General features: G+C 47.3%; 1 protein-coding gene across 1 annotated transcript in view; it reads right to left on the reverse strand.

Annotated features, from left to right (window-relative positions):
* Nucleotides 1-1,582: 1,582 nt before the first annotated feature.
* Nucleotides 1,583-12,385, reverse strand: part of Kcnk13 (potassium two pore domain channel subfamily K member 13) — a 104,253-nt gene continuing 93,450 nt past the window's right edge. The window contains exon 2 of the mRNA XM_048449425.3: nt 1,583-3,241. Coding sequence (XP_048305382.3) covers nt 2,358-3,241 — 884 coding nt within the window. The 3' untranslated portion in view covers nt 1,583-2,357. The remainder of the gene's footprint in view (nt 3,242-12,385) is intronic.

The raw sequence follows: 12,385 nt of genomic DNA on the forward strand, positions 1-12,385 counted from the left end.
GGAATAGCACTTTTTCTCTCAGCCAAAGGCTTCTAGGGGGGCATAACTCCCTGAGATCACAGGGTAACAGCCTGAGGGAAGAGTCGAGAAAACGGCCAAGGAAAGCAGAAGACATGCTGGGTGGGAACAGAGGTGACCAGAGGAGGAAACTGTAAAGAAAACCATGGTTGTTGTCACCTGGAAGCAAGTTTGCTTCCTTGCTCTGTGTCCCTGCCACTCCATCAGGAGCCTCGTGGACTCGCTCCCATGATTACTGGCTAAAAGCTCTCCTCTCCTCTCCTCTCCTCTCTTCCCCTCCCCTCCCCTCCCCTCCCCTCCCTTCCCCTCTCCTCTCCTTCCCTCCCCTCCCCAACCTTCCCCAACCCTCCCCAACCCTCCCCTCCTCTCCCCTCCCCTCCACTTTTCTTCTAACATTAATTTTCCAGGATTCCCATGAGGGAATCCTCAGCCCAGACAAAAAGCAAGCTCATTCTCTGATACTCAGAGAGGAAGTTTAGGAAGCCCAAGTTCAATTTTCCTAAGCTTTATCTGACTTGGGCACGGAGGCTCACACCTGTAATCCTGGCATCTGAGAGGCTGCGACAGGAAGATCATCAGTTCATGGCCAGCTGGGGCCACGAAGCAAGAACCTGTCTCAACAAATAAGCAAACATGGCTGAAAAGCTTACGCCGGTGTTGGAGCCCACTTACAGGAATCCATGAGTTGTGATAGAACAATACTGTAAGCATCCTCTTTCAAAGTGGACCCTCTTGGAAGATGAGCCGTGATTACGGTGGGCCTCCTGGTACACGGCCGTAGTTTCTAGGGGCCAACACAGAGAAGCAAAGACCTGCGCTATGCTCGTTCTTGCACCACAGATACGGACACCAATAAACTGCTAAGGAGCAGCACCCAGTGGCTGGTGGCACAGAGCTCAGGGGCAGCTTGCTTCCTGGTGACAGGTACCTGCCAAGATATTAAAGAGCGATACAGATACAAGCGGGAAGAAAGAGAAAAGGCCTCTCTGTAGGCAGGAAAACAATTCAAAGTTGGGAGGAAGAGGGGCCAAGGGACCCACTTTCATCAGGAGACCCAAGTGCTTCTTCCAACTGCAGCCAGCTAGGCCTGAGTTACCATTCCCCAAGGAACCATTCCCTGAGTTACCTACTGCTTCCTTTGTAAAGTCAAGGAGGTGGAACAAGATGGCGCCCAGGGGTCTGCACAGCTCCCAGGCTCGGTTCGCCCTTTTCTTGACAGTCTGGTTTTCAACTGTCTTCTTTTCTGGTTCACCTAATCGCTTCTGAAAGAGCTGTGTGTACCCACTCTAATCTTGCAAAAAAATAACCCCTGAAGCTCTTTACAGGTTCTCTCTTGCATTTATGAAGGCCAGCAACCTCTATTCCCAGGACAGATATCCCATGGCCTGAGAGGTTTGCATCACTGGCCTTGGTACAGCCCCAGAAACCAGCCCTACAATGTATGAGACAAGAAAGCCACACTTCATTATGTGACCTAGATTGTTGCTGCTCCAGCCCAGACTCCAAGATGAGGCTCATATTTCTGGCTTCCTTTCCGCTGTCCACAATGATTACTCATGGCCTCTTAGTTAACAAAATGAGAATTTATTAAAATTTCAGTTCTAATAAATAGTCAGTTGCCTCTACAACAGGCTCGAAGCCCTGGTAAAATGATAGTCTGTGTAGTCATTCAAAGAGAACACATTAAGTAAGCTGAGGGCTTTAGTTACACAGGGAGCTGCTTTCCTCCCTTGACTCCCTGCTGTCACCCTACTGCGGCTTAATGTCTTGAAGATGAATTCATTTTCTTATTACATAAGATTCCCAAAGATACATTAGCCAAACAGGAAACAAAACAAACAAAAGAAAACAATAAACAAAAGACTCCTAAACCGAGAAGCGGGTATAAAGAGAAGACTTGATGCTTTTTCCCATCTATGGAACCAACAACAAATATGCGTGGGAGGCCCAGATGGGGGTTGGTGAAGTGCTGAATTCAGCCATTCACAGTTCCAGGCTAGAATTAGGCTCTTCAGGGCTTTCCTTCCCAAGTGATATCCCATCATGGGGAAATTAAAGCTGAAGGGAAACCCTTCTCCTGCAGACAATTAAAACTCTGGGGGATGGTGAGGACCTCAGCATTATAAAACTTGGAATTCAAGAGTAAAAGAAGAGCAAGGAGGCTCCAGTCCCTAACCTTGAGAGGTTGCTGTTGCCTGAGGTCAAGATCAGATTTCAAAAGCTGGACTTGAGAAGCGAATAGCAACAGCCAGGCACACAGCTCAGCTCACTGGGGGCTTGACAGTGTCTTGTCCTCCACCTGTCCCTGGGTCTCTTCATCTAGTAGCTACTCCTGGTTCCTACGTATCTCCGCTTGTCTCTGCCAACCTGTTATTCATCACTGCAAAGGCCCCCACACCCCCCGAGAACTCATCATCCCTGAAGGATGCATTGGACTGGTGGGGTCCACCATTGGCCATCTCGGACAGCTGCTTCTGCAGGATAGCCAATGAGACCTTGTTGGTGTCCTTCATGGAGATCATCTCCCCCGAGAGACGTCGCCCGTCCGTGTCACTCTCCATCATCCCATCCGTCTCTATGGAGATGTTGCCCCTGTTCCGGATGTTGCCGGGCATCACCGTATTCCTCCTGGACCGCAGGAGTCCTCTTTGACATTGTGGGAAGTACCCACTATCCAGCTTCCTCAGGATCCAGTTCACAGTCTGCTTGATCAGGATGGAGATGACATTAAACAAGGAGTAGATGCAGCAGACGCCTGTGAGGATGAAGAAGAAGTTGGCAAATCGGTAGAGTCCTTGGCTCTCATACTGAGCATTCTGGCTGCTGACCAGGTCCCCAAAGCCAATGGTGCTGAAAGCGACGAAACAGAAGTAGAGAGAGTCAAAGTAGCTCCAGCCTTCCATGGTGGCGTACAGAGCCGAGGCTCCGCAAGAGATGACCACGGATGCCAGGCATAGGATCAGCATGACATAGTACACAGAGGGCTTCCAGCCGGCCAGGCTGTCGACCTCACGCTTCTCAGGGGCCTTCATGTTGTCCTGGGTCACTACCCCACGTCTCTGCAGCTGCTGTTGGTGACAGGATCTCATGACGTAGGCGATGACTGTGATCAGCCGCTCTAGGAAGAGGTTGAAGAAGAGGATGGTGCTTGCACATCCAACGAGACCGTAGAAGATCAGAAAGATCTTCCCTCCTATTGTGGCTGGTGTTGTCATCCCAAACCCTGACGAAGACAAAAAGCAGAGGAGACAAGAGTGAGCGAGAGCTTGACTGAGAGCGGGGTTGGTGTATGGGCTTGCAGGCTGCTGAAGGGCTGGAAAAAAACAGTGTTTTAAAATCCCCTAGCCCCAACCTTTCTCAGAAAGCAGAGAACCCCCATCTCCACTGGAAGGTTGTTGTTCGGCATAGAGCTGCCTGCCACAAACCCATATGGTGCTATTGTGCAAGGCAGGAAAAGGCTCCTCTTCTCTGAGTGGATCTTGCCAGAAGAAAAAAGGCTTAGAGACGAGGATATGCCTAGGTTTCAGCCTCCTGCCCTCCTTTTGTTGGATGTCCCTTGAACACTAAAGAACATGAGCAGCCACAATCAACAGACCTTGCTCAGAGATACAAAGACTCCTACAAAAATAAAGGCTTATGCAGACTCAAAAAATTCATTCATTTTACAAACATAGGACTGAGGATAAAACCAGAGCTCCTGTCTCCCTGAATCTCTGGTTGTGCAAGACAATTGGTATAGTGTATGTTAAGTACTGGGCTTGGAAGTGGTACAGGGCTCTGTAGCAGCTGCTGCGAGGAGTACCCACCTAAGACCTAGGGTTCTAGAAAGATTACACAGAGGGTCCTTGAAACCAAGGAGGCATTGCACAGGCAGATGGTACATACAAATAGTAATGGCAGTCCTTTTCTTCCTTCTCTTGCTTGTATGTGCATGTATGTGGTATGTGTGCGCACGTGCATGTCTGTTTATGTGCAGTTGGGGACCAGAAGTTGATATTGGGTATCTTCCTAAACTGCATCCCACTTGAGTTATTAAGGCAGGGTCTTTGACGGAAAGCGGAGCTCACTGATTGCTGCCAGTTTAGCTGGTCAGCTTGCCCTGGGGATGCCCAGTCTCCCCTCCTGAGTGCTGGGATCACAGGCAGTTGCCATGCCTACCTGACCTTTTCATGAACTCTGAGGATCTAAACTCTGGTTCTCATACATTTTCCTTCATTTTCAAGTTCAGCTCTCTCATTGTGCCCATCACAATGAGAAAGCCATCATCCTTTTCTTGTAAATCCCGAAAGCCAGTCACTTTTCTTGTTGCTATGGGTCAACCAGTGGCTGCCTGTCATAGGTTCCCCTGGGAAATGGTTATATCAGATCTTTGGATGTGTGGCCTTCGGGGGTTATGAGCTCATGGTAATGAAGGGACCACTTTTCCCAGGCACCTGATCTATGCATTCATAACTATTCAATTATCCAACTACAGTCACAGTTCTCAGCATGCATGGTTCTCTGCTATGTCTAATTGGGAAACTAAAGACCTCAAGTCAAGATAATGAAGGAAAACATTGAGTTTTGCTTCTACAAAAATAGGATACAGAGAAATAGATGGGATAAGGGTAGGGAAGGAATGAGGGGCAGGGAACAATGGACTGGAGATTTTGAGGGCTAGGATCCTTAATGGTGGAGAAAAAAAATCAGGATATCATCTCTCCTTGCTTTTAAAACCCAAGCCCCCTCAGTCACCTCGCAGTGGAGGATCTTATGTATCTCCATCATGTAAAGCAATGTGTTGCTCTCTTTCTGGTTAGGATATTCATTTGTATCCCAAGCTCAGATGAGGTGGTTAGGGCTGTAGAAACCTGAGTTTGATGAGTTAAGTGCACTGAGTTTAACAAGTAGGTTTCAAATAACATTGTGTTCTATGCAGTGCAAAAGAACACCACCACCGAGTCAGCAGTGTGTCAGGCAATTAGCTCCCAATGGTCATAGGAACTTGGTGCCACTCTGATGGATTCAGTGGAGTCCCTGGACCAGGGGAGCTTGTGACTGCTTCCTGTGGAAGACAGAAAGCAGATGGCTGAGCCCACGCATTATGTGTCCAGGTCCCTGCTATGATAGGAATGGTTTATCACCCCAAATTCCCCTGCTGATCTTCACCCACAAGGTGATGGTTTTAGAAGATGAACCTTTGTGAGGTAGTTAGCCTACGGGGGCAGGACCTTCTGGGAGGGCATCCGAGTCCTTGAAAATGATACCTTGGGGGCTGGAGATGTGACTTAGTTGGTAGGGTGCTTGTCTGATAAACTAGGCATGGTAACAGGTTCCTGCAATCCAGCATGCAGGAAGACCAAATATCTTAGATAACACGGAGTTCAAAGGCAGCCAGGCCTAGACAACAGCAACTCCAACAGAAGACACCCCGGAGAATGTCACCCTTTCTGCCATGTGAGAACACAGCAAAGATTCTATGAGAGACTTGACTTTGAACTTCCAGAACTGTGAACAATCTATTTCTCCGTTTAGAAGCCAGCCTGGGGCATTTGTTACAGCATTCAGAATGAATTAAGACAGCCATCTAAGATGACTCAGATAAGCTCCTCGTGAGCTCCTTATAAGAAGTAAACAATGTCTATTTCTTGCTTATGAGGTCCCAGGGACAAATCAAAATATGATCCTGCTTAGAAAGTCCCAGTGACAAACCGGGTTATGATCCCACTGAACTTCATCCCAGGGGAAATAGAAAGTTTTCTGGGCTTACCTAAAGCACACAGGGTGAGGGGTTGCTTACACTAGAGTGGAAAGTCCTCCCCCAGCCTGGGTGGTGGTCTTCCCGTAGCCACATCAATGGAGTCCTCAATTCACCTTCTCCAGCCTAGCCACTGGAGTATCTTCTGAGACTCCGAGGCCATATGCAACTAGGGCGGAATTGCACACAAGTGGCTGAGAGGAAGCGGCGGCCTCTCAGACAAGGTCCACTAATCCACTCCACCTCTCCTTCTCTAGGGAAGGTAACTGTCACCAAGCTGCATGTGACGGTCTCCTGTAAGCAGGCACAGTTGATCTAGGGAAAATGGTGACCCTTGACCTCTGAGAGCCCACATCAAGGCTAGGACAAATGAGCTGTTCACAAGAGAAACCATGATAGGACAAGGAGTAAGTGCAAGCATAGAGTTCTCTCATCAGAGGGGGTCCGATGAAGCCTCACTCCAGGCAGTGTGACCTCGGCACCTTTGTGTACAGTGCAGTGGACACTGAGAAGCTGGGGGAATTGACTTCTCCCCAACGAACAAGGCTTTTATCGACTCAAGGGACTTGTTCCAAGAATTGAGCGTTTCTGAATTCCATCTGTTGATTTGATTTTAGAGGAGTTCTAAATTAAGGAAGAAATCGTTAAGACTTTTGGTCACCTGCTGGGCTTCCTAGATCACAGCTATCTCTTCAATTAGTCAAAGTAACAGAAAATGGTAAGAGCGGCGGCACCGTGGGCAGCTGAGCACTGAAGACTTGGGAAATAGTGCTGCGGAGAAAGTGCAGGGCCTGAGCTCAAACCCAGAACCCATGTATTAACCCAGAACCCATGCATTAAAGAGCCGGGAGCGGCATGTAACTGTAATCCCAGCACTGGAGAGGTGGACACAGGTAGATCCCTGAGGCACCCTTGCCAGGCCAGCTGTCCTACCTGGTGATTTCCAGGTCAATTAGAGACCCTGTCTAAAAACCAGTAGTGGATAACCCCAAGGAACAACACCCATGGTTGATACACACACACACACACACACACACACACACACACCACACTCAGCAAGATGTGGTCATTATGCTCTTGAAACCTTAGCATCCCTGATTCTCAGTGCAAGGGCCGCACAAGGCTAGGCCCCTTAGCATTCTGTCACAGAGTGGGGAAAGGCTCACGAGGCCCCATCCCTCCCCAAATAAATACAATTAATGGTTGCTGGGGAAGAAGAGATGTTTTCTTTACTGGTATAGCCACTGATAAGTCGCTCATGCTCCTGTAAGAAACCCTAAATTCAGGGGTCACGCTGCCCCATCCAGCTTTTACCTACTGGCCTGAGTTGCAGACAGTTTAATCATCTGGAAGAAGGATTGGCAATGTTTACACTGACCTGGAATAATTGTCCATAAATGTTAAAACAAAAGGATGACGTGGATAGTGAATAAGAGCCCCCAGGGATCTTCTTGGCAGAGGACAAGGCTACCTGCCTTGCCACCAAGGCCTTCATCATGCTTGGCTGGCTCCTTATATGGTGCCACAGGTTTGCATCGAATAGGTATGTTCCAGGGCCTTTCCGGAGAGCTCTCTCTTGCCGTCACTCCTTGCTGGTGGTCTGTGTTCCCCCTCCCCCTGTTATTGGTGTTGTCACTAGTTGCTGACACTAGCTTCTTACCAGTCCAGTGTGAAAACACTGAATCTTCTGGGCATTTAGTACCAAAGTGGGACTTCTGAGGTAACCGGCTCTGTGTGTTCTTATCTCTTCAGCATGTAAACGGCCAGTGTTGAACGACCCGGGGCAGTATCCTGTAAGCCAATCTAATAACACATTGCAAGATGTATTTATTCTGTCAGTCTGTCTCTCTGGAGAACCCTGACTACTTGGAACAACTTTGCGGAGGGCTCTTCTGCCCTGCAGCATGTGATGCCGGATGTTATTATTGCGGGAGCAGGTGTAAGAGAGAGGGAGCGATCGTGTGGCAAGACAGGAAACAGAAGCGAGGATGGTGGCCATCTTGCTTTTTTGTTTGAGACAGAGTTTCTCAGTGTAGCCTTGGTTGTCCTGGAACTCACTTTGTAGACCAGGGTAGCCTCGAACTCCGAGATCTGCCTGCCTCTACCTCCTGACTGCTGGGATTAAGACCGTGATCTTGTTTTGTTTTTTCTTCAATAGTAATTCTCTCATGAGAGCTAACTAGGGTCTCATGAGAAGAAAACTAATTTCTTATGGAGGGCAACACATCCTATGGCTTCCCACTACAAATCTCAGCAGTACTAGGGACCAAGCCTGAACACACAAACCCCTGGGGACACAGCCATCTAGACCACTCTATTTGCCAATCTACCTTCTACAGTGCAGATCCATTCCCGTGTTGTAGCTTATAGGAGATGAGAAGGAAGAAGAGAGAGAGAAGAGAGAGATACAGATGTGTGACCAAGGACTGCGGTGGACACTGGTTCTAAAGGGGGTTTCCGAGTGGGTGTCTGCTTGTGGGTTTGTGCCCCATGGTGATCAGTGTGGGTTGTACTCTAGGTTAAAAGTGACTTGTTTTAATGCAGGTCCTTGACTCTTCCTACATTTGGGTCCAAGTCCAGTTCCTCGCTTGGACGATAAGGACAGCCTTGGGGTTGAAGAATTACTGAGACGTTTCCCTTCCAAAATAGAAAAGCTGGTGATTTGGCCACGGGGGGCTTGGAATCTCATAACTGAAGTTGATCATCACAGTTGCAGCTACTCTGTGTACCAGAGAAGAGGGGCTGACTTAAAGATTTTTCTCCTTTGTTCTGTTCTGTTGGTGCAGAAATACTGACCCTCTCCAAGTCACTGAGAGGAAGGCCTCTTGACTGGCATTTCAGCTCTTAGGGGCAAAACAGCGTCACGAAGAGGAGGAGGAGGCACTGTGATGACAGATTACAAAGGCAGAGCCCGTGGCTGGAGTCAGACACTGTGTTCAGGGGTGGTGACCGGGTTTCACATGAGACTCCCTTGCCCCATCACAGTGAATAACCCTGACAGGCTGAATCCTACAACCTGCTCAGAGCCACCACACTCGTTTGGTGGCACTCTGCAATCCCGTCCCAATCATCCTTACCCTAAGTACGTCACGGCACATATCTTGTTCTGGTCTTCCCTTTGATAAAATGAGGGTGGGGGACCTAGGTGAACTCAAAGACCTGTGGAATTCAAATGTTCTGTGGTTTGGATGCTGAGGCATGGATCTGGCTCATTCTGTTTATTTGCTCAGCACAGAAAGATCAGACCTGGGCATCTGTCGGGGTCTCACCACGCCCGCCAGGCAGATCGCTTTTCTACCTGAAGACCAACTCCATCCATGACATCTCTCAAGTGAAAAAAGCATTGCAGGCTGATTGAACGTGCTCTCCAGGGTCCTCAGTGAGCCAGAGGGAAGCAGTGTCTCTCTCATCCCTCAAGCACTAACGCCCCACAGTAAACACTGCGGATGTGGATGTTACATGTCCTTTCTAAGGTTAGACGTATTTTTGGAATTTGATATTCTTAAGGTCATGACTTCTCTTTATTTTAATAACAGCAAGCCATCTTTGACAAAGGACTGGGAATTCTTTTAATAGAGTAAGCCATTTTCCAGGTAACTTCTTGATTTAAGAACTAAAGACTTTAGCGGTGAATACTTTACAAGTAAGGCTTAAATTATTGCTATTTAAGTATAAAAGCTGATAACTGGAATGTGACAAATTGGGGTTTTCTAAATCAGTTGCCTTACTATGGATTATAGTCATTTTTGTATTCAAGTTACAAAAACTGGCCTCCTGGGAACCAGAACACAGCAACTCCCAAGGAGGAATTTAAAATTTCATTTCCTCGAGAGAGACACAAGAGACAGGGGATTCTGGTTATGTGTTTCATGCTTTCGCAGACCGTTTTCCTCCTCGCAAACATTTGCTGGAATGACTGCTGAAATCGACTCTGGCGGCAATACATTCCGTCATTATTTCTGACTTCACCCTCATTTAAAACGGTGGGGTGAGGTGGGGGGAGGATCATATGATTTACTTATCTCAAGGCAGCATCCTGATTCTAGCGCTTCCTAACTTTTAAATCTTGAAAGTACTTCTTAAAAGCAAGTAGATATAATTATGTTCTCTCCTGAACTAAATTGCCCTCCCCCAGACTTGGAAGAAATGGTTCAATTAAATAGAATGTTACCAGAGTGCCTGGCACATGATGGAGGGAGGCTGCCTCTTCCTCAACTCCAGGGAGACGATCTGGCCAAGGTATCTTGAGGAGTTATCAATTCTTTATAGAAAGAAGACAGCTTTGTTCTATGGGCTGCTGGGTAAAGCCTCTGGAGCTCTGTCTGCCATTTTGAATTTTCTTCTGCATAGCATCATCATGGAAGGGTCCCCTAGATTGGTCCTTGGTACCCACAAAACTGACATCTGCTGCTGGATCTAGGATGGTCCTTACCCCACCCTGCTCAGAACCCCATATTTCCTTTCTAGAAGCCTCTTAAATGCCTTTAGGGTACTCTCATGCCCTCAGAAACCTAGCTTGAAAGCCAAAGACAAGGACAATGCTACAGAACCTACAGAACCATGAAGCTCTCTGCCCTTCATGGTTTAGTTTCCATGTGCCATCTTATAACGAGAGCAAGGATGGCTTAGGGATGCTGGGTGACACCACAGGGATGTAAGGTAGAGAATTTTGCATTTATGGAACAGGCATGCATGCAGGATTCCATGAGGAACCCGAGTCCACAGTTCCTGCGTGACCTCTTTTGATAGCCAGGGCCTTCATTGAAGCTTAGTCTCCAGCAGCATCTCTACCCCCCAGAGGATGGATCTAAGACTCAGCTGACAGCTACTACAGCAGTGTGGCCACAGATTCTGCTGTTGGGCACACACTGGCTCATACCATCATTGTGGGCTACACTGTGGGTGGGTACTCTGAGCCTAGCAGACATGGCATTGCCTACCAGGAACCCCAGGGTACAGGTTGGTGCATCCACAGCCTGGTGGTCCTTGGTTCTCAGGAGGACACAGTTCTTAGAGTGTGCCAAGAACCAGGGGGGTGTCAAGTTCCTGGGGGGGGTTCCAGTGAACTGCTGAAATAGTGCAGACATGCAAATTAGTTAGTCTAATCAAATTCAGGCGGAAGAAATGGAAAACCATCATTGAGGACATTTTGACTGCAGAGAAGTTCACAGAGATGTTGTAAGCAGGGGTTTGACATTTTGACAGGATGTCATCATGTATGAATGTGTTGTACCACCTTAATAGATATTCCTGGACATGTATGACCCTAGGGCACAGGTTGGACACATCTGGATGGAGTTTGGAGTAGGCATATGATTTGAGGCCTCTTTAGAGAAGTCAGCTGTGTGATGTTCTTATTTTATAAATTATTCAGAAGAAAGTATTTTCTTTTTTTTTTTAACTTTTGGGACAAGGTCTTACTTTATAGTTCTGGCTAGCCTGGAACTCACTAGGTAGACCTGGTTGGCCTTGAACTCAGAGATTTTCTGCTTTTACCTCTGCCTTCCCAGTGCTGAAATTATAGCGGTGTACCTTCACACCCAGCTAAAGTGTTTTTTCTTTTAAAAAGGAATTAGCAGCAAATGAGTTATCATTACACTGCCATTCAAATACTTTCCCACAATGTGGTAGTTTGAATGTAATTGGCCCCCATGAGCTCATAGGGAGTGGCACTATTGGGAGGTGTGGCTTTGTTGGAGTGGATGTAACCTTGTTGGAAGAAGTATGTCACAGTGGAGGTAGGATCTGAAGTCTCACATATGCTCAAGTCACACCCAGGGTCTCAGTTCATTTCCTGTTGTCTGTGGAACACAGATGTAGAATTCTTAGCTCCTTCTCCAGCCCCACGTCTGTCTGCATGCCCCCCTATTCCACCAAGATGATAATGGACTGAACCTCTGAACTGTAAGCCACCCAATTAAATGCTTTTCTTTAAAAGAGTTGCCATGGTCATGGCGTCTCTCCACAGTAGTAGAAACCCTAATTAAGACACACAGTCTTCCTTATTTCCTTCAAACATGAAATTTCCTGTTGCCATTCTATGACCAAGTCCATTTTATGTTCTGGGAATGTGAGGCAGACTCATGTTCACTGTGACGGTAGCTCTTGAATCAAAGTTCTTGTCAGAAAAAAATTCTTCCTTTTCCTCTCGCCTTTCCTCATTTTCTCATTCCCCCTTTTATACCTTTCTCTCAATTTCTCCCCTCCACTTCTTTGAAGGATCCTTTCACAGTACACAATGCTCCTCATTTCTTTTAGAGGTAGCAGAATGAGTCACTGCGCTGTACTCAACTGGCCTTCAAGGGAGCTGTGTTCAGACTTTCTCTTTACAATGTTTAATTTTGATAATATTAGTTTCAGAAAATAGTTATGGTTTTCTTTTGCTCAAAGCCACAAGAGAAACTATTTTAATTAAAAAACCCCCCACACTTATTTATTTTGTGTGTGCCTGTGTGTTCACAGGCACCACCGTGTAGATAGGGAGATCGGAGAACAGCTTTCTGGAATGGTTTCTCTCCTTCGGCCACAGAGGCTGCAGGGATCCTAGTCAGGTCATCAGGCTTGGAGCTGAATACCTTTACCTGCTGAGTCTGTTGCCAGCTCACGAGAAACCATGCTAAAAAGTATTAT

The sequence above is a fragment of the Myodes glareolus genome, chromosome 11, assembly GCF_982192425.1.
Source record: "Myodes glareolus chromosome 11, mMyoGla1.1, whole genome shotgun sequence".
NCBI lineage: Eukaryota > Metazoa > Chordata > Mammalia > Rodentia > Cricetidae > Myodes > Myodes glareolus.